The sequence below is a fragment of the Hyaena hyaena genome, unplaced genomic scaffold (assembly GCF_003009895.1).
Source record: "Hyaena hyaena isolate Hyena2069 unplaced genomic scaffold, ASM300989v1 scaffold_30, whole genome shotgun sequence".
NCBI lineage: Eukaryota > Metazoa > Chordata > Mammalia > Carnivora > Hyaenidae > Hyaena > Hyaena hyaena.
The window spans coordinates 959,980-984,033 of NW_024080662.1; the positions used below are offsets into that span (position 1 = coordinate 959,980).

At 57.9% G+C, this 24,054-nt stretch overlaps 3 protein-coding genes across 8 annotated transcripts in view; 2 read left to right on the plus strand and 1 right to left on the minus strand.

Moving 5' to 3' along the window:
* Positions 1 to 153: 153 nt before the first annotated feature.
* On the plus strand, positions 154 to 2,746 carry GMPPB (GDP-mannose pyrophosphorylase B). The gene is made up of 10 exons (XM_039228410.1): positions 154 to 268; positions 393 to 526; positions 637 to 717; positions 809 to 857; positions 973 to 1,115; positions 1,520 to 1,678; positions 1,753 to 1,831; positions 1,906 to 2,033; positions 2,126 to 2,308; positions 2,391 to 2,746. The coding sequence occupies exons 2-10, from the start codon at positions 398 to 400 to the stop codon at positions 2,520 to 2,522; spliced, it is 1,083 nt and encodes a 360-aa protein (XP_039084341.1). The 5' UTR covers positions 154 to 268; positions 393 to 397; the 3' UTR covers positions 2,523 to 2,746.
* The window catches only part of RNF123 (ring finger protein 123), a 27,769-nt gene continuing 6,451 nt past the window's right edge, over positions 2,737 to 24,054 (minus strand). Inside the window, exons 10-39 of one of the 6 annotated variants that reach the window (XM_039228404.1) lie at positions 23,739 to 23,864; positions 23,256 to 23,370; positions 23,072 to 23,176; positions 22,522 to 22,647; positions 22,277 to 22,369; positions 22,132 to 22,205; positions 21,273 to 21,390; positions 20,975 to 21,074; positions 20,689 to 20,750; positions 20,428 to 20,499; positions 20,083 to 20,203; positions 19,332 to 19,433; positions 18,028 to 18,134; positions 17,584 to 17,782; positions 17,057 to 17,202; positions 16,690 to 16,773; positions 15,680 to 15,787; positions 10,995 to 11,172; positions 10,051 to 10,125; positions 9,812 to 9,899; positions 9,629 to 9,716; positions 9,457 to 9,541; positions 8,006 to 8,145; positions 7,710 to 7,898; positions 7,541 to 7,616; positions 7,257 to 7,341; positions 3,632 to 3,774; positions 3,383 to 3,477; positions 3,166 to 3,251; positions 2,737 to 3,075 (exon numbers count right to left, since the gene is read on the minus strand). In XM_039228404.1, the coding sequence (XP_039084335.1) occupies positions 2,955 to 3,075; positions 3,166 to 3,251; positions 3,383 to 3,477; positions 3,632 to 3,774; positions 7,257 to 7,341; positions 7,541 to 7,616; positions 7,710 to 7,898; positions 8,006 to 8,145; positions 9,457 to 9,541; positions 9,629 to 9,716; positions 9,812 to 9,899; positions 10,051 to 10,125; positions 10,995 to 11,172; positions 15,680 to 15,787; positions 16,690 to 16,773; positions 17,057 to 17,202; positions 17,584 to 17,782; positions 18,028 to 18,134; positions 19,332 to 19,433; positions 20,083 to 20,203; positions 20,428 to 20,499; positions 20,689 to 20,750; positions 20,975 to 21,074; positions 21,273 to 21,390; positions 22,132 to 22,205; positions 22,277 to 22,369; positions 22,522 to 22,647; positions 23,072 to 23,176; positions 23,256 to 23,370; positions 23,739 to 23,864 (3,307 nt within the window). In that variant the 3' untranslated portion in view covers positions 2,737 to 2,954. Of the gene's footprint in view, positions 3,076 to 3,165; positions 3,252 to 3,382; positions 3,478 to 3,631; positions 3,775 to 7,256; positions 7,342 to 7,540; positions 7,617 to 7,709; positions 7,899 to 8,005; positions 8,146 to 9,456; positions 9,542 to 9,628; positions 9,717 to 9,811; positions 9,900 to 10,050; positions 10,126 to 10,994; positions 11,173 to 15,679; positions 15,788 to 16,689; positions 16,774 to 17,056; positions 17,203 to 17,583; positions 17,783 to 18,019; positions 18,135 to 19,331; positions 19,434 to 20,082; positions 20,204 to 20,427; positions 20,500 to 20,688; positions 20,751 to 20,974; positions 21,075 to 21,272; positions 21,391 to 22,131; positions 22,206 to 22,276; positions 22,370 to 22,521; positions 22,648 to 23,071; positions 23,177 to 23,255; positions 23,371 to 23,738; positions 23,865 to 24,054 lie in introns of all 6 variants that reach the window. The other 5 variants (XM_039228405.1, XM_039228403.1, XM_039228406.1 and 2 more) reach the window with 5 other exon arrangements.
* AMIGO3 (adhesion molecule with Ig like domain 3) lies at positions 4,429 to 6,902 on the plus strand. The gene has a single exon (XM_039228409.1). It carries the CDS (start codon positions 4,481 to 4,483, stop codon positions 6,002 to 6,004), a length of 1,524 nt encoding a protein of 507 aa, XP_039084340.1. The 5' UTR covers positions 4,429 to 4,480; the 3' UTR covers positions 6,005 to 6,902.

Here is a 24,054-nt window from a genome sequence, read left to right on the forward strand (position 1 = left end):
GCGGGCCCCGTCCCGGTCCCCATAGCAGCTCGGCGTGCTCGGGCTCTCATTGGCTACGTCAGCCGGCGCGCCGCGCCCCAGCGTTCGGACGTCGGCGTCTGTGCCACGTATACGGCAGCCAATTGGTCGGCTCGGGCCAACGTCACCGCCCGCCTAGGTCGGGCCTGAGTTCGGGGTTAGCAGCCCTCCGTCTGGCGTCGCGTCCTGCTGTGTGCTGCCCCGGGCGGTCGTCAGGGCGGACTGGGCGGCCAAGGCAGAGCCAGAGTGGGTCAGTCTGGCAGGTGAAGGGCTCGGGCCGGGTGCGGCGGTTGGGAGTGCGCGGCAGGGCTTGGCCGGGCGGGCCGGGCCGCGGAGGTTTCGGAGCCAGGGATTCACTCACCGGACGCCCGCAAGCGGGATGAAGGCACTGATTTTGGTGGGCGGCTATGGGACGCGTCTGCGGCCGCTGACGCTGAGCATCCCGAAGCCACTGGTGGATTTCTGCAATAAGCCCATCTTGCTGCACCAGGTGGAAGCGCTGGCCGCGGTAAGACCCCGGGGTGGGTGTCGGGTGGAATCTGGCAGGATTAGGGACAAGGTCGTGAACGCCCGTGCCTTCTGATTGAGACCTGTTGGCCGCGCTGTTTTGTCCAACAGGCAGGCGTGGACCACGTGATTCTGGCGGTGAGTTACATGTCTCAGGTGCTGGAGAAGGAAATGAAGGCGCAGGAGCAGAGGGTGAGGCTCTGACTCTTGCCCTTTTTCTTTGCTCTCCGCGCAACCACCCTTCCTGGTGGGAGGCACCTGACAGGTGGCTTATCCCTTTCAGCTGGGAATCCGAATTTCCATGTCTCACGAAGAGGAGCCTTTAGGGACAGGTCAGTAAAGACAGGAAAGCTCCCTTGGGGAGGGTTTAGGACCTGAGAAGAGGTAAGACTCAGCGTGGTCTGCTGAGCCTGGTTCCAGAGGTTCAGACCCCCACCTTTCTCCTAGCTGGGCCCTTGGCACTGGCCCGTGACTTGCTCTCTGAGACTGCAGACCCTTTCTTCGTTCTCAACAGTGATGTGATCTGCGATTTCCCCTTCCAAGCCATGGTGCAGTTCCACCGGCACCATGGCCAGGAGGGCTCCATCCTGGTAAGGGATTGGTCTGTCTTCTCTGACACCCCTGCCCCCGCTGCCCAGCTCTTCCACCCCACTCTTCCACTCTCCAACCCTTAACTGTCCACTTCTGTTGTGGGTGCAGAGATGTGCAGTATGGGCTTTTTTTTTTAATGTTTATTTTGAGACAGAGTATGCGTGGGGAGGGGCAGAGAAAGGGAGACACAGAATCTCCCTCCAGGCTCTGAGCTTGAACCCACGGACTGCGGGATCATGACCTGAGCCAAAGTCGGATGCTTAACCGACTGAGCCACCCAGGTTCCCCTCTGCAGTATGTGTCTTTAAGCATTTGGGGCACAGCCCCTGAGATTTAGGACAGTATGCATAGCATGTCAAGGCTCAGGCACACTAGATTGGGCCTGAGGTCCCCCTCTACTCAGGTGACCAAAGTGGAGGAACCCTCTAAGTATGGTGTGGTGGTATGTGAGGCTGACACAGGCCGCATTCACCGGTTCGTGGAGAAGCCACAGGTGTTTGTGTCCAACAAGATCAACGCAGGCATGTACATTCTGAACCCTGCAGTGCTGCGACGCATCCAGGTGTGTAGGGGTGGGCTGGGGTAGGGCAGGCCCCCACCCCCATGACCCTGCTCACAAGCTGCCCACTCCCACAGCTGCAGCCTACATCCATTGAGAAGGAGATCTTTCCTGTCATGGCCAAGGAGGGGCAGCTGTATGCCATGGAACTGCAGGGTGAGGCAGGGAGGCCACAGGATGGGGGAGGGGTGTGGCTGGGCTGAGCCCCCTGATGCATTTCCTCCCAACAGGCTTCTGGATGGACATAGGGCAGCCTAAGGATTTCCTCACCGGCATGTGCCTCTTCCTACAGTCCCTGCGACAGAAGCAGCCTGAGCAACTGTGCTCAGGCCCTGGCATTGTGGGCAACGTGCTGGTGGTGAGGCCCCTGCCCAGCCCGTCATAAACCCCTCCGTGCCCCGCTTGTCTGGGAGACAAGTGGCTCACTTGTATTTCCCCCATTGTCCTTAGGACCCAAGTGCCCGCATTGGCCAGAACTGCAGCATTGGCCCCAACGTGAGCCTGGGTCCTGGCGTGGTGGTGGAGGACGGGGTGTGTATCCGGCGATGCACAGTGCTGCGAGACGCCCACATCCGATCCCACTCCTGGCTTGAGTCCTGCATTGTGGGCTGGCGCTGCCGCGTGGGCCAGTGGGTAAGCCCATGGGCTGGGCCAGATGGGGAGAGGGGCAGGGACTATGCCTGCCTTGCTGACCGGGCCTGCCCCCTCCCCCGAGGTGCGCATGGAGAACGTGACAGTGCTGGGTGAGGACGTCATAGTTAACGACGAGCTCTACCTCAATGGGGCCAGCGTGCTGCCCCACAAGTCTATTGGTGAGTCGGTGCCGGAGCCTCGCATCATCATGTGAGAGGATGCCGTGCGGCTGGCTGAGTCTCCATTTCCCCACTGGCATGGGGAGCCCTGGCTTGACACTTCAAAAGGCCCTGGACTCGCCGTTATCTCAGGACTAGACAAGGCTGAAGCTGCTGGACACCTGCCCTCTCCTGTGGACATCATCTGGCAGGATCCTTGCTAGGCATCCTTCATGAAGCCCACTCCCTCAAGAAGGGCCAGACTAGGGCTGTATGGAATAATAATTTAATGTTCACTGTGGCCCTGACTGAAAGTCAAGCTCAGGCACAATTAGGACATGGGTGGGCTCCCACCAATGAGGTTACACTCAGATAAGGAGGTTGGACATGGTGGGGATGGGGGAAAGACACGGGGAACAGGGCAAGAGGAACTCAAATAGGGCCCAGCTTGGGTTGGAGTTCAAGGGTGGAGGCTGCTGCTGTGTGGGCTAGGCGGCCGAGGAAGTGGTACTGGCACTGGCTGCCTTCTCCCAGTCCTCTACAGACATGATAGTGGCTTTGCAGAAGAAGCAATCTTTGTTGTTCATCAGGTGCTGGTTGATGCAGGCTCTACAAAGGGAGGAGGAGGAGGCGGGGGGGGGGGGCCTGTGTATCCCTGCTGCTTCCCCAGCCCCCTGCACCCCCATAGGGCCCACTTACTTGCAGGACTTGTGGCCACAGGGTTGGAACACGGCAGAAATGGGGTGAGCATAGCAGATGGGGCAGAGGTCCTCCTCACTGGTGGGCTGCGGGGAGCAGAGTGCAGGGTGGGCTGGGGTCAGATACCCAGACAAGGAGACATATAGACCATGCCATGTGGTGTGCACAGTTGTGCCAACGTGAGTGGTGTGGTGTGTGTGCAGTGGCCCCCACTCACCAGGGAGGCAGCTGCTGCCTGGGCAGATGCAGAAGTCAGGTGTGCCAGCATCTGTTCCACCTGGGCCAGCTCCTCAACACTGATGTAGTCTGTGTCTGGGGGAGTGGTGGCAGGTGTCAGAGACCCAAGATGGCCCTAGAACTCGGTGCCTCTTAAATACCACAACTTGGGAATTTGCTTTTATGGAGACTCCTGACCTATACCCCAGCCCCAAATTCCTCTTCCCTGACCCACCCCGGGCCCACTCACAGCTCTGCAGGGAGAATCGCTTCCGGTCAGGGGCAGGCAGGGCAGTGCCAGGGGTAGGGGGCTCTGGCTGCCCCAGGAGATAGCATATAGAGCGGAGCTGGAAGCAGGGATCGGCCAGGAGCACTGATGTGGCTCTCTCGGTCCTAGGTGGAAGAGGGTGCAGGGTAGTCAGAAGGTTGGGCCTGTCTGAAAGCAACATCTATTGGAGGGGTGGGGTGGTGGGACAATTCATCCCACCTGCATTATTGCCTCATCCCACCCCACCTCCCTGCTACTCACATTGCCTCTCCCCTTAACCCTCCCCATCCAGTCCTAGGTCCCAGTAAGAACCCATACAGCCCGGGTACCAGTTTAAATAGGTGACTAACATATTGAAAGCCTGCCCACCCCCTAATATACACTTAACTCCAAAGAAAACAAATAAATAGCACTAGCAGCTTAAAGGCGTGCCTCCCAAGTTTCCCTCCTGCTATTCTGGGGGAAATAGGCACCGGGAAAAGCCATTGGCCAAACAGGTTGGAGTATCAGGGACAGACTCGTGCCCCCTCTGGCGGCCACATTAGGACCTTGGTCGCGGGGGGGGGGGCGGGGGAGTAAGTGAGCTGTCCCACCTCCTCCGACCTGTGGCCAATGGGAGGCTGAGGCCCCGCCCTCCTCCGGGAGAGTATTTAGAAGCTGGTCAGGGAAGCACCCAGAGAGCTGGGGGAGCCGGAGGAGGGATCGCTGAGTGGAGCACGGCCCCAAATCTCGACCTGGAGCGGGGAAGCAAGGGCGGTCGGCGTGCGGGATGGAGCCCACATCCAGCAGAAGTGGGTGAGTCCCAGAGCCGCACCCCACACACTAACCACCATGGCGTGGTTGGGGCTGCTGGGCGCACTGCTGTGCATGCTGTGCGTCGGGGTGGGCAGCCTTGGCACAGAGGGCTTCCTGCCCTCCGCGCCCCATAACTGCCCCCACAAATGTGTGTGCGCCGCCGACCTGCTGAGCTGCGCGGGCCTGGGGCTACAGGACGTGCCAGCTGCGTTGCCTGCCGCTGCTGCAGACCTCGACCTGAGCCACAACGCACTCCAGCGCCTGCGCCCCGGCTGGCTGGCGCCCCTCTCCCGGCTGCGCGCCCTGCACCTAGCCCACAACGAACTGGAAGTGCTAGGTCGCGGAGTCTTCACCAACGCCAGCGGCCTGCGGCTGCTTGATTTATCGTCTAACGCGCTGAGGGCGCTTGGCCGCCACGACCTCGACGGGCTGGGGGCGCTCGAGAGGCTGCTGCTGTACAATAACCGCCTAGCACACTTGGACGAGCACGCCTTCCATGGCCTGGGCTCACTCAGCCGTCTCTACTTGGGCTGCAACGAACTCTCCTCCTTCTCCTTTGACCACCTGCACGGTCTGGGCACGACCCACCTACGTACTCTGGATCTCTCTTCCAACCGTCTGGGACGCATCGCGGTACCTGACCTGGCTGCACTACCAGCTTTTCTTAAGAACGGCCTTTACTTGCACAACAACCCATTGCCCTGTGACTGCCATCTCTACCACCTGCTGCAGCGCTGGCACCAGCGGGGCCTAAGCGCTGTGAGTGACTTTGCCCGAGAGTACATGTGCCTGGCCTTCAAGGTACCCACATCCCGCGTGCGCTTTTTTGAGCACAGCCGTGTTTTTGAGAATTGCTCAGCTGCCCTGGCTCAGGGCCTAGAGCGGCCCGAAGTGCAGCTGCACGTGCAGATGGGTCGGTCCCTGAGGCTACACTGCAACACCAGTGCCCCAGCTGTGCGCATCGCCTGGGTGTCACCGCAGCATGAGCTGCTGGTGGCGCCGGGATCCCGAGATGGCAGCATCGCAGTGCTGGCTGATGGCAGCCTGGCCATCAGCAACGTGCAGCCGCAGCACGAGGGGGTCTTTGTGTGCCTGGCAGCCGGGCCCCACCTGCATCACAACCAGACGCACGAGTACAATGTGAGCGTGCATTTCCCACACCCTGAGCCCGAGGCTTTCAACACAGGCTTCACTACCCTGCTGGGCTGCGCTGTGGGCCTGGTGCTCGTGCTGCTCTACCTTTTCGCGCCACCCTGCCCGGGCTGCCGCCGCTGCTACCGTCGTACCTGCCACTGTCGCTGCTGGCCCAGGGTGCCCAGCCCCCTCCAGGAGTTGAGCGCACAGTCCTCGGTGCTCAGCACACCACCGGATGTGCCCAGCCGCAAGGCCAGTGTCCACAAGCATGTGGTCTTTCTGGAGCCGGGCAGGAGGGGCCTCAATGGACGTGTGCAGCTGGCGGTAGCTGAGGACTTTGATCTCTACAATCCTGTGGGCCTGCGGCTCAAGGCTGGTTCTGAGTCCGCTAGCTCCACGGGCTCTGAGGGTCTGGTGATGACCTAGGGTGCCCGGGGCCCAGAGCCAGGCCACTGACCACCTGCTGCTTGCCCTGCTCCCTGCTGCTGCCCTGACAACTTCCAGATGCTGGTGGGAGCGCTGAGCTCCCCACCCTCTCTCCTGCTCTGCTCTAACACAGGGCCCAAAGGTCCTAGGCCCTAGTAGGACCTACTGGTGCCTACACGTCCCACGAGGACTGGAACTGGGGCCATCCGAAAGAGCCCTTGCCTGCGAGTCCCAGGTACACCCTCAGGGGCCAAGGCAGCTACCAAGCTGTGATGAAGGAAGTACTGAAGCATAAACATCTTCCCCTTCCCAAGGGGACAGGAAGAGTGGGCTCACAGGGGAAGAGGAGGGCTCCAGAGGAAGACCTAGGCCCCCACCCAGGGTGGAAGGAGGAAACATGCACCAACATCCAACCTACTTCAAGCTCCACAACTCCATGCAGTCTGCTGGGCAGGAAGGAAGCAGGCAGGGCTCCTTAAGAGAACCCCAGGCGGCCTGGCCTGTGTATCAGCCAGAGCAGTCCTGCTCCCTCTGGCCAGGGGCAGCCTCGGGCCACTCTGAGAGCAGGGCCTTTACCGTGGGCTCACAAGACAGCAGTAAGGAGCAACGTGACCTGTGCCCCCAGCTTTTTAGCAGTAAAAAGCCTGAGCATGGCCAAGATGGGAGAGCCGAGCCAGAACTTGCCATCCCTTGAGGGTAGAAGCCTCTTAAGGGCTGGCACTGATCTTGGTCTAATGGCTGAGGCAGTGCCCTGGTCTCATATGCTCTTACCACCCACCACAGGGAGGCAGGGAAGGGGGTGGCGTCTGGGAACCCCTCCTGCGTGGGTGCCGAGCTGGGGGCTCCTACAAGTCCTGGATCCAGTTGTTCCTTAATAAAGGTGGCACATGCTCATTACCAGAGCTTTCGTGAACACAAGTGGCAGCGCGTGAGCTCAGCCCCTGATCCCAGCAGCGCTGTGCTGGGCGCTGCAGGATAGCACCCCACCCATGCCTGAGGTGCAACCACAAGCCAGTGGCTGTGACTGTGGGCCTTGGGCACCCTGTTCTGCTGGGGTCCCCGATTTGCCTACTCAGAGCCACTATTGCCACCACCTATTTGGGCAGTTTGTACCTCACTGCCTTGCCCTGGCCTCAAAACCTGATACTGGGGTCCATTTTAGAGATAAAGACACAGCAGCAAGGGGGCCCTGCCTGGCCCACTTGTCATCAGCCATGCCAGCTTCCATGGGCCCATGGTGCCTAACACTCACCCTGAGGCTGGGCCATGCACCAGGAGTCGCACCAGGATGCCTGTCACAGCCACCAGAATGGGATAGTGGTCCACGCTCTCCAGGCCTAAGGGAAAAGGAGGGAACCAGGGGTTCTGGCTAGTGTGAGCCCCCCCTTCCCACTGCCCTCCCCGCAGAAGGGCAAGCTAAGGCTGGGGGTACCAAGCCTGACTGTCCCAATGCAGAATGGACAATTAGGCATCACCACTTGTAGCAGAGGAAACAAGGCCTATGGCTATGATGGGTTCAGGGCACTAGGTCCTCACCAGGCAGCCGCAGGGTGACCACGCGGTCAAACAGGTTCCTCTCAGCTGTCACCCGGTTCAGCACCTGGTTCAGCAGCTGTGAGGGCAGGAGTCCATTGGTGGAGTGGATGGATGGGCTCACCACCGGGGTGTCCCCAGGGCCCCCCACTCCCTGCCCAGATGGACACACCTGTGCAAGACGCCGCAGCAGCATCTCAGAGGTAGGCCGGGCCCAGTCCAGGAATATCTCAGGCACCAGCGTGATGGTCATCTCCAAGACACGCAACAGGCTGACCGAGAGGTCAAAGCAGGTGGCACACACCTTGAGCTGCCGGCTGTCCACAAAGTTCCGCTCTAGGCGTTCAGCAGCCTGTTGGATCTGAGCCACCAGCAGGTGGGCAAGAAGCAGTAAGTGGCCTGGTCACACTGCAGATCATACCTGGTCCTCGGCAATACTGCAGCCCACCGCGACCCACTGTGACCCACCTCCTGGATCATGCCGATGAACTCAGAGAAGGCCCAGTTAAGCTGGTTGAGGACGCTGTTGAGGAAGCTGGGTGCCACATCGGGACCCTCCCGCAGCAGGTCTGCCATGTGCTGCTGAAGCAGGGTGGAGGGGCAGGGCTCTGCAGGGGCGTGACGAGGTGGCATCACTGGGGATTCTGGTCTGTGGCGCTTGCCTGTCTACCTCTGTCCTCACTTGTTGGGTCATTGGTGTAAGGACAAAATGATGGCTCCCTGAGGATGCTCAGGTCGTGAAGGCAGGGAAGACAGAGTACAGTGCTGCCTGGGGGTTAGGGCTCAATCTGTCCCTCCTCCTGCTGGCAAGCCACAGGCTGAAGTTATTCCTGGTCCCACACCATCCCTTTGGCCTACAGCTGCCCCCCAGCCCCAGCTTGCCTCCAAGTAAGTCCTCAGCCATATGCCCTTTGGGGAGAGCTAGACAGGGTGACCTAGGCCTCTCCTCATTCATATTGAGGCCGGCGTCCCCAAGACCTACTCTGTCAAAGCCCTGCCATCCTCTACTCTCCTCTGCTGCCCTTGGCCTGGCCTTGGCATATGGCTGAGATGGTGGATGCCAAGTCTGGGCTGACTGGGAGCGGTAACCAGAGCCCTTAGCTGCAGCTGGGCTGGACACCCCCCCCCCATACAAATCAATAGTTCCTATAGCAGCAGAATGAATATCTGGTCCCACTGCCACTCCATCTGCAGCTCAGTTCCACCTGCAGGCATGTCCAAGACCACCAGCAAGGACTTGATGAGTGACTTTGCACAAGGCACTCAGCCTCTGGTGACCCCTTCGTGTAAAAACCCTGACCATGAAGGCAGAAACATATCCCATAGGCCTAGGAAAACCACTATGTGGGGCAAGTGTGGATAATGGCAGGCAGACTACAAGCTAGACAACCCAGGACCCAGGCGGGGCCTAGGTGAAGGTCCTCAGGCTCATGGGGCTTGGTTGGGCCATACATGGCCCCTGGAGAGAGAGTGTGGCCTCTGCTCCCAACCAAATGCCCCTTCCTCTTGAAACCCCATGGGCACCCTCTGGGGCCCTGGCCAACCTCCAGTCTGTGCCCCTAGCTTGGCTCAAGTACACTGAAGTAGGAGGAGGACATGGTGCCAGGACAAGATTGGAGGTCAGGAAGCTGGTTCGGAGTCCTCACTCTGAGGAAACTGCCAGCACCCTGTGAAGATGCTGCCCCTTTTTACCATGACCCATGTACATCATTCAGGCCCAAAGGACACACATGGGACTGGGGAGCAAGGGGGAGGTGTTCTGGAGTGTCTCTGGACTGGGGGAAAGTGGGGAAACAAACCCTGGGACAGAGCTGGGGCCCAACAGGGGTCCAAAAGAGAGGCTAGGAGAAGCGAGAAGAGTCCAAGAAGACCAAGAGCAGCGGGCCAGAGCCACCGGGTCACCCAGTCCGGACACTCACTCTGGAGGCTAGGCAAGTTGGCATCCTCGGGTTTGGTTTTCAGCAGGTGCGGCAGCCGTGTATAGCGGTACCCGAAGCCACAGCCCTGTGGGAAGGGCCAGTGGGGGTCAAGGGGGCAGGGCAACCCTCCCCTTCAGCCAGCCATATCCACCTCCCCTCCAACCGTGCTTACCCTCCAGAGCCGCACCAGGATCCAGTTGGTCTGGGCCCAGGGCCGCTGCTCATAGGGAGCCAGGAGACTCCTCACCATGGCAATACGCCTGCAAGGACAAGGGGGATTGGGCACGAGGTGAGGCCAGTCATGGTGCCATGCGGGTCAGAGTGCATGCCTCCCTGCTCTGACCCCCGCACTCACTGCTCCTCAGGGATCCGCTCCACAGCCCGCAGGGAGTGTGGGTAGCACACGTAGCTGGCCAGGGCCTGCATCAGCGAGTCACGGATGTCTGTGGGGACAGGCTGTGCCTCAGCAGGTACCTGGCATGAGCCCTGGCCCCCATGCCTCAAGCCCACCTGGCCAGCATTTTGTGCAATAAATGGCCAGCCAGAAGTGCCATCCCATCCCCATATCCCCAACCTCTTTGTAGGGCACCTCACCAGTGCCCACGATGCGGGTATCAGCAAAGTGTTTGGCAAGGATGGCGGCCAGGCGGGTCAGAGTCTCTTCATAGCCTGCAGGATGGGGCGGTAGGAGTGCTTGGCCAGGAGTGGGGGCTCCAGAGGCAGGCACGTTCCTTAGCAGAGTGAGCGGGCTTGGGCAGAGGGCTCTAGAGTTGACTTCAAGGGCCAGTCTGGGCCCAAGCTATCATCTAGGGACTTTGGGCATGGCATTCACTGACTGTGAGAGGCCATCACGCAGACTCACAGTGGGGGAGGACAGGTCCTGCAAGAGTCCTGACTGGGCTCAAACCCATCTCAGCACACACACCTGATGGCTCAGCAGTCAAAGCCCCTTGGGCACCCATGGCTCCACCTCTGAGGACAAAGCCTGCACCTAGGCCTGGGGTGGGGCAGGGGACAGGCCAGGGGCCTGACAGCCCATACCCTGATGCAGACATAAACCACGAGGCCCAGCCTGGAATCAGTGGTCTGCAAGAAGCTTGAGCTCCTACATATGGCCTCCAGCAGGGCACCACCACCCCTTGCTGCGATCTGCAAACACCAGCTGCTCTGCCCTTGCTTGGGCTCCCACGTCTAGTGCGAGGGCATCCAAGTGAGGCTGGCCGGCTCCTGGACCACAGCAGCAAGAAGAAAGTGAAAACAGAGGGGCCCCCACTCCTGGCACTCCATCCTGTTTCTCCTTCCCAGCACCCGGGAGGAGCTGTTGGCTCCGGGGCTGCTAATTCCAGGGCAGTGCTCTCCACCATGTGGGGCTTTTGCAAATGCTTGTCTAATACAAGGCCAAAGAGAGCAGGGGCTGCCTCCCCTCTTCCCTACATGGATGCGTGCTGCTGGGCCATGAGGGTGCAGAGCAGGGCTGCTTAGGGCTCACAACAAAGGCCCCCTTTCCTACCCACTCTAGGCCTGAATGGCTTTGTCACCTGGGAGCTCCTCCATGCTGTGCACGGGGCCGAAGTAATTTTTGAGAGCACTGTAGCTGTTGATGGCCACGCTCAAGTAGAACTCGGGCATGAAGGCAAAGAGAGAACCTGTGCGGTCGCCATGCTCGATGGTCCGCAGGCAGACGCGTAGTAGCCAGTAGATGTCTAGCATCTTCTCCTGTAGGAGGCACAAGGGGTGCTGCTCGGCTGTCGTGGAAAGGGTCACAGGGAGCAGGGCCCGGTCTGGGGCTTGGGAAAGGCCTCCTCATTAGTGGCTCAGGCAGAGCAGTCACATGCTTGGCAGGCAAGAGGGTGCACCCCACGCCTGGAGAGGCAACACCCCAGCCTAGACCAGAACTCTGGCTTGCATTAGTAAAGGTACACAAGGTTTTAAGTGAGAAGGTGTCATGTAACCAGAAGTCTGGATTGGAGCACTGCCCAGTGAAAAAAGAGCTGCAGGGCCAAGGGAGGGCAGGACAGTAAAGAAGCTACATGGCCTCATCTAGGCCCAAGACAGCAGACAACAGACTGGAGGGCCAGGAATGGAGAAGCACCGATGGGCTGTGGGGGCACCAAACACAGGGTCCACATTTCTGGGGTTGATGGAACCTCCATGGAGGTCAGAAGTACTGGAAGAAAAGCAGGCCTGGTCCAGGGCAGAGGGGATGTGGCTTAAGATATGTGCAGCATATGGTGCCTAAAAATGTCCCCAAAGAGGTGGAGTTGAGGAATGTGATTACTGGTGGAACAGAGGCCATAGAAAGCAAACAACCTGCCAAGGGCCCTGTTCCCCACAGTACACTTACCACATGGTCTGTGCCCAGGAAGGGTCACTGACCAGAGCAAAGTCCCAGGCCCCAGCCCAGACCCAGAGCACCCACATGTCTTGGAGCTGGAGCATCTGGACTTGACACCAGCTCTGAAGTGCCCTCAAAACTGAGGGCCTGAGGAGAAGATGCGAGCAGGGGTCAGAGGGTGGACCTCAGCCAGAAGGCCTGCTAGGAGCATACTGCCACAGAAGGCCAGAGAAGACCAAGTCTAAGGAGGGGCTGGAACCTATGCACTCAGGGAGCCACTGCACTGGGTGGGGAACGTGTCTGCAAAGGTTGGGGGGGAGGGGCGGGGGGTTGGGAGGGACCGTGCAAAACTATTTCAGAGAAGTGGAGGAGCCTGTGCTGGGCCAAGGGTGAAGAGAAGATGAAGAGGCCATGACACAGAGAAGGAAGAAGGGAGTGGTTTCTGTAAGCGGGTGCAGAGTCAAGGGAGGGGTGTCATGAGCCACTCTTTTTCCTAGTGGGAGAAAGTGAATGAGCAGCAGGCAGGAGTGTGAGCACTGAAGATGGAGAAGAAAGCAGTTCAACATAGTAAGGGCTATATTATGAAAAGCCCATAGTGAACACATTCAATGGTGAAACACTGAAAGCGTTTTCTCTAAGATCAAGAACAAGACAAAGATGCCTGCTTTTGCTACTTCTATTCAACATAGTATTGGAAGTCCTAGCCAGAGCAATTAGGCAAGAAAAAGAAGTAAAAGGCATCCAGGGGCACCTGGGTGGCTCAGTCGGTTAAGTGTCCGACTTGGGCTCAGGTCATTATCTCATGGTTCGTAGGTTCAAGCCCCGCATCGGCCTCTGTGCTGGCAGCTAGCTCAGAGCCTGGAGCCTGCTTTGGATTCTGTGTCTCCCTCTCTCTCTGACTCTCCTCTGCTCATGCTGTTTCTCTCTTTCTTTCAGAAATAAAACATTAAAAAATAAAAAAAAAATTTAAAGAAATTAAAAAAAGAAAAAATCCTCAAGAATCTAGCAAAAAATTCAACAAAGCAGGAAAAGAATATCCAATGGAAAAAAAGCCTCTTCAACAAATGGGGTTGGGAAAACTGGACAGCAGCATGAAGAATGAACCTGGGCCACTTTCTTACACAGTACACAAACATAAATCCAAAATGGATGAAAGAGCTAAGTGTGAGACAGGAAACCACCAAAATCCTAGAGGAAAAAGCAGGCAAAAACCTCTTTGACCTTGGCCACGGCAACTTCTTACTAGACACATCACTGGAGGCAAAGGAAACAAAAGCAAAAATGAACTATTAGGACCTCATCAAGATAAAAAGCTTTTGCACAGTGAAGGAAACAATCAACAAAACTAAAAGGCAGCCTACAGAAGAAGATATTTGAGAAGATATTTGCAAACGACATATCAGATAAAAGGCCAGTATTCAAAACCTATAAAGAATTTATCAAACTCAACACCCAAAAAACAACCCACTTAAAAAATGAGCTGAAAGCATGAATAGGCACTTTTCCAAAGAAGACATCCAGATGGCTAAAACACACATGAAAAGATGCTCAACATCATTTGTCATCAGGGAAATACAAATCAAAACCATGATGAGATACCACCTCATACCTGTCAGAATGGCTAAAATTAACAACACAAGACAGGGCACCTGGGTGGCTCAGTCAGTTAAGTGTCTGACTTCAGCTCAGGTCATGATCTCACAGTTTGTGAGTTTGAGTCCCACATCAGGCTTTCTGCTGTCAGCACAGAGCCCATTTCAGATCCTCTATCCCCCCCAACCCCTCTCCCCTGTTCTCTCTCTCAAAAATAAACAAACATTAAAAAAAAAGGAACCCAACACAAGAAACAGGTATTGGCAAGGATGTGGAGAAAGGGGGACATTCTTGCACTGTTGGTTCCTCCAAAAAACAGAACTACCCTACGATCTAGCAATTGCACTACTACGTATTTATGCAAAGGATACAAAAATACATATTCAAAGGTTTATAGCAGCATTATCAACAATAGCCAAACCATACAGAGAACCCAAATGTCTATCGATTGAAGAATGGATAGAGAAGATATAGTGTATACATACAACGGAATATAACTCAGCTATCAAAAAGAATGAAATCCTGCCATTTGCAATGATGTAGAAGGAGCTAGAATGTATTATGTTAAGCGAAATAAGTCAATCAGAGAAAGACAAATTACCATATGATTTTACTTATATGTGAAGTTAAAAAACAAAACAGACGAACATAAGGGAAGGGAGGAATAAAAAGAAGAGGGAAACAAACCATAAGAGACTCATAACGATAGAGAACAAACTGAGGGTTGATAGAAAGAGGTGGGTAGGGGGATGGATTAAATAGATAATGGGTATTAAGGAAGGCACTTGCTATAATGAGCACTGGGTGTTGTATGTAAGTGATGTATCACTGAAGTCTACTCCTGAAACCAATATTGCACTGTATGTTAAAAAACTAAAATTAGGGCCGCCTGGGTGGCTCAGTCAGTTAAGTGACCGACTTGGGCTCAGGTCACAATCTTGTGGTTCGTGAGTTCAAGCCCCATCTCGGGCTCTGTGCTGACACCACGGAGCCTGCTTGGGATTCTCTCTTTCCCTCTGCCTCTCCCCTACTCTAGTGCACAAGCATGTGCTTTCTTTCTCTCAAAAACGATAAACTAGAAAAAAATGGTTAAGACGGCAAATTTTGTGTGATGCATATTTTATCACAATTTAAAAGGTAGGAAAAGAAGGTAAAGAGATGGTAGGGTGACGTCCCTCACAAGATGGTGCAGGAGGGGCAGCAAGACTGCCTAGGCTAGGGGTGCCTGGGTGGCTCAGTTGGGTAAGCATCTGACTCTTGATTTCCTCTCAGGTCACGCTCTCATGGTTTGTGGGTTCAAACCCCACGTCTCCCTCTCTCTCTGCCCCTCCTCCATTCACACTTCTGCTCTCTGTCTCTCTCTCAAAGATAAATAAACATTTAAAAAAATTGCCTAGGCCAGTGGGCAGCCATGAAATCCTAGTCAGAGGAGAGGAGCCTCCTGCGTGGGGCTGGAGGCAAGGTGGTCTGCAGCAGGAGAAAGGAGGAGTAACGAGTGGAAGTGGTTTGGGCTAGGAAGGAGGCTGAGAAAAAGCAAGTGGGGATAGCGAGTAGAGGGAGGGACACCAAGGGCCTTGATCACCCAGTTATGGGCGAAGGGCATGCCTAAGAAGGTAGACAGATGTCCTGACGTGGGCACTCACTAGCTGGGGAGGGAGGCTAGGATAGGTAGGGAGTGGAAGCAAGTCTGGAGGGCTCAGAGCCTAAGGGTCAAAGCATGGTTACAGAGAGAGCGCACCATCTTTCAGTTTACCTCTCAAGGCTGATGGCCCTGGGAGGGCAGACGTTGAGTCAGACATGGGTTATGACTGAGTGTCCCTAGCATCAGGATACACCTGGCATACTCCAGGCTCTGGGCACATGTTACTGAGTCAATGAGTGAATGACAGAAAACAAGGCTGTGGCTTCAAAGGAAAGAGGGGAGTCAGAGAGAAACACGTGGAGAGTGAGGGTGACTGGGGCTCTGGAGAGCACCCTTCCACCCAGGGAGAGAAGGAAGGGAAAGGGAAGAAGGGGAGACAGGCAGAGATAGGCCCAGTTCCTGCAATGGAGGATATGTGAGCTGGAGAGGACCATTAGAGACAATGACATCCAATAAAGCTTATGGGGCAGGAGAGGTTCAGGGGGCGCAGCATAGGGTGGGGACAGGGAGAACAGGGAAAGGGGAGGGGGACATGCATGTCAGAGGCCCAGGAGGGCAGGGAGCCTTGAGGGGCCAGCACAGTCTGGCCGCCAGTAACTGGTCAGTGAGCTTGGAGACGGCAGCAGCCACTGGCCAAGGCCACACCTACTCACCTGGGAGTAGACAGTGGCATGGACCCAGGCAAGACGGCGACTCAGGTGGTCCAGCTTTTCTGAGAAAACCTTCTGACTCTTGGTCAACTCTGTAAGGATGTCCTTTCTCTGTCACCCAAGGGGAAAGGAGGACAATCAGGCCATGGCCCCATACCTACACCTAGCCTGCCTGCCCCAGGCAGCCTGGGTAGGAACCCCACTGGTGTCTGGAGCAGGCAAAGGGTTGGGCAGATTCAGCTCTACTCTTCAAAACCCTCTTCTGCCTAAGACCCACTAGAAAGCCTGAGAAGGCCTCAGAGCAGGGCGCTGGGCGTCCGAGTAGAGCATGGAATTGAGACACAGCTGGGGTTCCGTGAGCCCTTGGCCATGTTCCCCAGCTGTGATGGGCCCACAGCCCCAGTGGCTGCTCTCACTTGGCTGCAAAGCCAAGCCTGGGCTCCACAGACAGTGGGGCAAAGGGCCTGCCAGGGAAGCCCAGCCGAGCGTGAGCCAGACTGAGGCCTCCCTGCAGGCGGGGGCTGTGAGGTACCCGACTGCACATCCTCCGTGCCGCCGAGGCGATACTGAGCACTGGGGTGATACTGGGCACCCGAGGCCCTAACTCCTCAGGCCAAGAGCTACAGCAGGAGTGCAGAGAAGTAGGAGTGAGGGCCTGCTTCCTGCTGAGTCTGCAAGTGGCCAAGGAAGCACTCAGGGTCGAATTCATAATTGATGAGGAGAGTGGGTATGCGTCAGCACTTAGTGGGCAGGGGGCAGGGGGCAGGGGCGCCTTGGTGCGGGCTGCGGCTGGTGACGGGGCTCAAGCCATGCCCCGCCCTAATGCCAGCCCCGCTCTCACTGATGTGGCATAGTCAGGTGGGTGGGGACAGGAAAACTGCTGGAGCAGCCCCCAGAAGCAGGGGCAGGACAGTCCAGATGTCCTCTGTGGCCTGCTCTGGGAAGCCCGAGCTGACAAGCCGCCCTCTCCAACAGCCCTCCCTCTCCAAAACCCCCTGCCCATCTAGTCTTACCCGCTTGGGGCACCGGCGAAGCTTGTCCTCTGTGTCCCTCAAAGCCATCGCATACTCATTGACATCATCAGACACACCCACCATCTAGAGTGTTGGACACCAAAGGTGCAGTGTGAACCCCTGCAGACCTCATTCAGGTCTCTGCAGACCCAGCCTGGCTCCCAGTGCTGTCAAGCTCCCAACCTTTGGCTCCAGACAACCCCCTCCCACAAACCAGGTCGGGCCCACACATCACTGGCAGCAATCAGTCTTGCTGTGGCACACATTCACGTGCAGTCATGCACAGATACCCCCCAACCCCCGACACACACAGAAGCATCAAACATGTGGCACCACAAGACATGCTCATTGGCCACCAGTGGGAGACCTTGCCCAGCTGCTGGTGAACGCTGAGATTATACATCATGATGGCGCCATCCAGGACTTCCAGCAGGGAGTTCTCTGTGAGGGGCTGCTCAGGCTCTTCCGGGGGCCGCCCCAGCAGCAGGCCCTCATTCCAGTGGCTGCCCTCAACTAGAAGGGGGAAGGGGAAGGGCAGGGGCAGGGGCAGGGGCAGGGGCAGGGGCAGGGGCAGGGGCAGGGTCATAGGCCATTCCAGGTCTCTCCCAGGTCTGTGGTGCCAGGATGGGCCTCACAGCAGAAGGAAGCCCTTTCTCCCTACCTGGACCCAAGGAGGGACCTGCAGGGAGAACGTGGGGGCAGGGGTAGAGCAAAGGCCTGCAGCTCCAGAACTATTTCTGTAGCATCGATTTCCTGCCCTCAGAGTGCACTTCCCATGCCCTTGAGATACTGCCAGGCCACAGGACCAGGAGGGAATGGGGGTGTAGCCTGGCTTTGCCCAGGGTGGGGAACTGTACACGATGGATCCCACGCTTGGCCCTGCCTGGCACCTACTGTCCTCACGAGTCCTCTGTTCTGCGCTCAGCGTGCGGACCTTCACTTTCTCCGAGGTGGTCAGAGGCCGCCGTGGGGTCATCAGGCTCACAGCCGCTGTGCTGAGGAAGCGGTTAGCTCGGCCCAGGGTTGGAGAACTGAGCCAGCTGGGCCGGGGGAGGGGCAGTACGCCCCCCATGGCCAGAGCCTGCATGGGGCGCTGTGTAGGAGAGAGGAGGCCAGACGCCACTCAGCTCCCCAGGACCGGGGCCCATGTGGGACTCCCTTGATTTGTGGGGTCGGGAAATGGCAGGAAGGTTTGTGCCTCCACCTACAGCAAGGAAACCTGCCTGGTGAGAAGCTCCTTGCCTGCCTGGAGAGGGAGGTGGCCCCGTGTGACACCCCTGCCCTTACGGTAGAGGGATAGCCCGATACCAAGCCCCCTGCCTGCCCCTACCGCGGCACCTGGGCCGCAGCCGGGGCTGGTTCCTCGTCCTCGTCCAAGTCATCCATGGTGGCCGCCTGGAGCTCCAGTGGGTCGATCAGGATGTTGGCCTTGGAGGCAAGGTCATCTGCGGGCAGTAGGAGGAAGGCTCTCAGGTTAGTGGAGGGCTGAAGGGTCATGGGGAACTGCCCATGATGGTGAGAGAGCACCACCAGCTGAGCAGGGGGCTTTGCAGGGCCCCACATTTACCACTGCACCTCTACCTGTGCATTCCACTTACTCCACCCCGGCCTTCACTGTGCCCCAAGGCCCTCTGTCTCATGGGCCTTAACAGCAGGAGGCATTCCCCATCATACTCTCGTCAGTCCCTCTGTTTGAAGTGACTGCATGCTCTCCAGGGTCCCCTACTTTCTCCCCATCACTTTCTTCCCTACAAACACAAGATCCAGGGCTATCTAGGCTGCCGCTTGTCTCACTTTGCACACAGGCCTCACCGCAGGCTTGTCCCCTCAGCTGTCAGTGTAGAAGTGGAACAGCAGCACCTCTGCCTCCAGTGCAGGCTGTGGTCCTCAAACATAGAGGACCTGTCACCTGAGCCTCTTCCTGCAGCCCCCTTCCTGATGGTGCCCTATCCCCACAGCCTCTGGCAGGAAGCCTCGCGTCTTCTGTGAGTTCCGTCCTTCACCCTTGCCCTCCCTCAACCTCCTCTCTTGGCCCATGCATTCCATTCTCACACGCAGATCCCTCACCTCGTTCTCCTGCCTCAGGACCTTCCAAAGCTTCCCCTACTCCTGGAATGAGCCCACACCTACTTCGTGGCCCACAAGGCCCTCAGACTCTACCCGTGTGACTCCTCGGCCTCATTTCCCACCGCTGCCTGCCTGACAGTTTCCTCGCCAGCACCCCAGCAGCCTCCTGTCTCCAGGCCCTGCTGGGTTGTGATGAGCATCCCTGCCTTCGTATGCACTATGCACACAGGGCCCTGTGCTGCGGCCACGTGTGCTTGTCCTTGAAAGCCACTCAGGCAGTACTCGTACCTGCTCACCTCTCACCCCTGTAACCTCACAGAGATCCCATGGTCACTCCTCTGCCAGTACATATGCTCCTTATTTCCTTATAGGACCCTCAGGCTTCCCCGAGGGCAGGTGCTCAAGGAAAGGGATGGCTAGACCCAAGACCTGAGGCAAATCAGCATCTCCCTGAAGGAGCAGGTTGAGATACTCGGGCGCCATCTGGCGGGCAGAGGGTAACCCAGCACCCAGCACAGAGCTGGCTGAGAGACTGTACCCCCTCATGCCCTGCCCACTGCCGGGCCTGCACGTACCTTTGAGGGTCTTCCGAAGGTGTGAGAGGAGGCCTCCCAGGCGCTGCAGGTCAAAGTAGTCCACTTTGCCATTATAGAAGACCTGAGGTGGGATGTAGGCCTCTGCAAGGAGGGGTTGGGAGACCGGGCCAGTAGTGAGCCAGGCAGGAAGACACACTGAAAAGCCACCCCTCTAGGCCGCTTAGCCCAGAGGGGACCTCTGGCCTTGGCCACCTACCTGCCCTGCCCAGGCACACAGCATGGCTTCTCCTCCCCCTCCCCTGTCCTGCCATCCTCTACCATTTCAGGTCAGTGCCAGTGACTGCCCTCGTTGGGATGAAGGGAACATTCTGTCTGTGGTCACATTCAGAGAGGGTCCTGACCCAGCCCTACGGACATCCCCAATCCAGAGCAGGCATGGCTCCCACTGGCCCTGAGGACTCTGTCCCACACAAACACAGCCCCCGGGATCCCGGAGCGGCCCATGGCATCCCCTACAAAGGACCGCAGAGGGTTGGATGGGCTGGCACTGAGGAAAGGAGCCGGTAGTGGGCAGGAACTTGTGGGGACAGAGTGAATGTGGGTTTGGCACTCGTACAGAGCAGAGTTCCTGGTGCCCTGTGGAAGAACTACCCGTCAGAAGGAGAGGACTCAACCGGTCAGAAAGCTTGGAACGGCTCCACCCCCACCCTGCCGCCCGTTCGTTCCACACTCTACACCATCACCGGGGCAGCCCTGCTCAGCCTCTCTAATGAGGCCTGGCCCCACTCACCCTCACTGAAGGAGGCACGAGGGTTCGAAGCCTTGTATTCATCCCAATAGTAGCGCAAGGCAGAGATCAACCGGTGCAAGAAGCAAACCATGTACTCAGGGGGACAGAGCATGGGCATGTTCTGTAGGGCACAGGGCACAGGACATGCATTTGTGCCAGCCCAAGCCAGCTCACTCCTCCTCCAAGGCCTGCCCCGGGACCCTGCGGTGAGCACGGAGGGTGGGGCAGCAGAGGAAGAGCAAGGTTAGGCAGGGACGCAGCAGGCTGAGAGATGCCAGAAGCCTGGGGTGCAGACCCTGTGACACAGCCAGGAGTCCGTGGTGGGCTGGCCAAGCGGACACTTACCCCCCGGCCGCTGGCATTCTCCTGTAGAAACTTTCGGAACTTGGTCAGGAAGATGTACCTAGAGGCTTCCCCCTTTGAGGGAAGGAAAAATGAGGCCATGAGTTGCTGCCCAGAGTGGCCTGGCTCCGTGCTGTGCCTTAGCCTGGGTTCTGCCATGGGAACTGGAGCCAGTCCCTGCCCTCCGGGTCTCAGTGCCGGGGTCCCCCAGTGCCAGCACCCCTCCCTGCCAGGGACCCATGAGGGGGTCTGGGAGTCACTTACCCCATTATCATCTTTATTGTTCAGCAGCAGCTTCAGGATCTGGACCTGTAGTTCTTCCACCACTGGGGGTGGGGTAGGGAATATGACACTGAGCCCTCCTCAGGCAGAGCCTTGTTCTCGGCCTCCCAGGGATGGGAAGGGGCAGCAGGTTTGGATCAGGGCTCTGTTCTCAGGGTTCCACAAGCTAAACCTAGATATGGTCACTACCGAGAGCCCCTGAGTACGTACACACACACACACACACACACCCTCCACCCCCTACCCAGGGCCCCGGGAGGAGGCTAACCTTCGATGCGCTTTTTGAGCCTTTGGCAGCCGCGTTCATAGGCACGCCTCCGTCTGTGCTCCTCGGCAGTCTCATCCTTTATGTCTTTACTGTCTTTGCCCTGGGCAGAGAGCAGGGGATGGAAGACAGCAGGGCTCATTCAGGACTTAACCAGGCCTGCTTCAGACAGGAAACCCCTACCCCCACCCCAGAGACCAGGCTGGGGAAGTGGCCTCACATGCTCAAGGCCAGGAGGCTCAGATACATACCCTGGGTCAGCCCTCCCTGTGACCCTGCCCGCCCATCTCAGTCGGCCCACCTCCCTGCTGGAGCGGTGGGGCCACCAGGTGGTGGGAATAAGCTCCTGTAGGCCAGCCTCCTCCACTCGCAGGGGGCTCTTGATGTAAAAGAAGACAACAGACCGAAGCACGTCGAAGCTGGTGGTCGTCAAGGCAGAGCTCCATTCACCATGGGGTGTACCCTACACCCTCATGAGTTCTCCTTGGGAAGCCCTCCCCATGTGCCCACCACATTCTCCTACCCTTAGGGGTACCATTGCTACTATGAGCTGGTCTCCCTTGACTATGAGCCCTGAAAAAGAGCTGTGGCTGTCAAGCCCACTAAGCCTGAGTCCCAGCAAATGTACTAAAAAGGCTTGTCACAGGAACACACTGGGGGGTGGGTGGGGAGAAGACAGGCTGAGAGAGGCCTCTCCGTCTCCCAGCTGTTTCTAACTCTTGGAGGCTGAAGACCCCATGCAAAGAAGACAGCTACCAGCACAGGCTTCCCCTCATGCAGCACAGTCCTCAAGAGTGTTGGGAAGCAGGACGAGACGAGTCCCAAAAGAAGATCTCCTAGGAACCCCTGCCATGGGACTCAGATAAAAGAGCGATGCTTTGGCTACAAAGGTCAGGCCCTGGTGGCGCCTCCACGCAGCCCAAGAGTTGGTAGCCATCTGGACACCCCTGTTCAGGCCAGCCAACTGGCCAGGATCCTTTGCTTGATCCTTCCTGCTCTGTAGACAGAGTGCTGGGAAGGCTGGGTCTCACATACTGGATGGCTCTGGTCCCCTAAGCCTCCCTAGGGACCCCTGGACAGAGGCACACTGCTCTCCTTGGCCCCTACTGACCCCAGAGGACACCACATGTCTGGCCTGCGTGGCAGCAAGGGAAGGATACAGGACATTGTTAAGCAGAAACTTGCGGGACTTGTCATGCCTCAGGATGGCGATGGTGAGTCGCAGGTAGTGGATCTGCGGGGAGGGGGTGTTCAGAGAGGGTGGCTAGGGCCCAGGGGCTCAAAGGCAGGGGCAGGAACTCCCACCTGTAGGCTCAGGTCTGGGACGATGGGTGAGAACCGGTAAAGCCGCAGCAGGGACATCATCAACTGCTTGAGGCAATCCTGTACCTCGTAGTCCTGGGGGACAGATTGCTGGGCTGCACACCTAGCTGGCGGAGGGCAGGCTCCAGGACAGCCATCTGTGGGTCCTTTCCCAAACCCTCCCTGTAACTCCCCCATCTCAGTGGTGCCTAACGTCCTGGCCTGAGGCCTGAAGTCTGAAGCCTCACCTCCATGAAGAGCCACAGGAGGTCAAGGACCTGACGCACCATGGACTGGGCCTGTGCAGGGGTGCCTGCCTCGACGACGCCCCGCAGGAAGCTCATGAGCACAGCCTCTACCAGGTATACCTTGCGCTGCACCAAGGATGGGCACTGGTGAGGTGATGGCCTCCCACCCCTGCCCTGGCATGTGGCCAAGGCTACAGTTATAGAGTATTGGGCTCCTTTGAGCAACCCCAAGACACAGATGAGCCCTTCCAGGGTCTGACTGAGACATAAGAAGGGCCACTGCCCCAGGGCTCCTCTGGCACTTCGTGCGTGCAGTTCCCTTAGCCGGGGAGGTCACCACCCCCTCAGTCTTCTTTCTAGGACATCCCCTGATACCCTCAACGGAAGCATCTCCTCCTTCCCTGGGTGACATCCTTGAGGTCCAAGGACTCTGGTCACACGGCACCCCTGCCAGGTGATGGCGCTGAGCCTCATGCGCCTCGGCTTCCCAGTCCCTGCCACCAGCACTTGTGCCACAGCCCGCCTTGTTCCCTCCCGAACGTCCCCTCACCAGGAGCGGTGCAAAGCGATGGAAGATGTGGGCCAGCGTGAGGAGGACAGTGGGCTGGCCCTGCAACTGCCATTCGGAGCTGTCCTTCTCCACCAGCCGGCCTTCCTGTGTGGGGAAGAAAGGACAGTGAGGGGCAGAGGGCTGCAGAAGGCCCTCGGCTCACCCGGCCCAGCCCCTGGCTCACCACAGGGTCCAACTCCACACTGAGCACTGCCCGGAAGCAGCCCAGCAACTTCTGTGCCCGCACCAGGTCAGCACGGGGCGGGTCCTGCAGGGGCCGGTAGCCTGCCACTGGGTAGGTGGCACAGAGTTAAGCCAGCAATACCTGGTCTGTGGCTCAGACACAACCACCCCTCTCCACTGGGACCTCTGAGGAGGGGCCTAGGCTCCAGGGCAGGGTCGCGGAGTCATAAGGCCTAGTCTGCACCACAGCTCTCCCTCTGTCTCTGTGGGGTGCAACTTCTGCCACTTCAAGTTCCTATCTGTTCAACACAGTACGGTACCCACCTAACAAGGCTGCCATAGAAATTGAGCTCCCGGCACCCACCTAAGCTGTACCTGCCTCTCTCCCCTCGGCAGCCCACAGAACTCCTAGGGGAGGGAGCCCCTCATCCCTGCTTCCTCAAGAGCTTCCATGCAGTCCACAGACTTCTTCCCAAAAGGATATCGCAAGGGACGGCTGCCAAAGTTGAAGGCCACAGACTCCTTGAAGGAAAGGCTGATGGCTGGGAAGTAGGCCATGCCCAGGCCCCTGGACAAGTTCTCAAAAGCGGTGCCCAGTGACACACCATTCCTGGAGCAGAAGGGAAGTCCTGTGAGCCAGTGCTAAGAAGGATGTAGCCGAAACAGGCCAGTGAGCAAGGCCCTGTTGTGGCTGTCCACCCTCAGGCTACTAAAGTCAGCCTGGCTCCTTAAAGAGTCTGGGAAGCTGAGGGCAGCTCAGGGAGGCCTCAGAGGCCAGGCCTGTGTAAGGAGACAGGAGA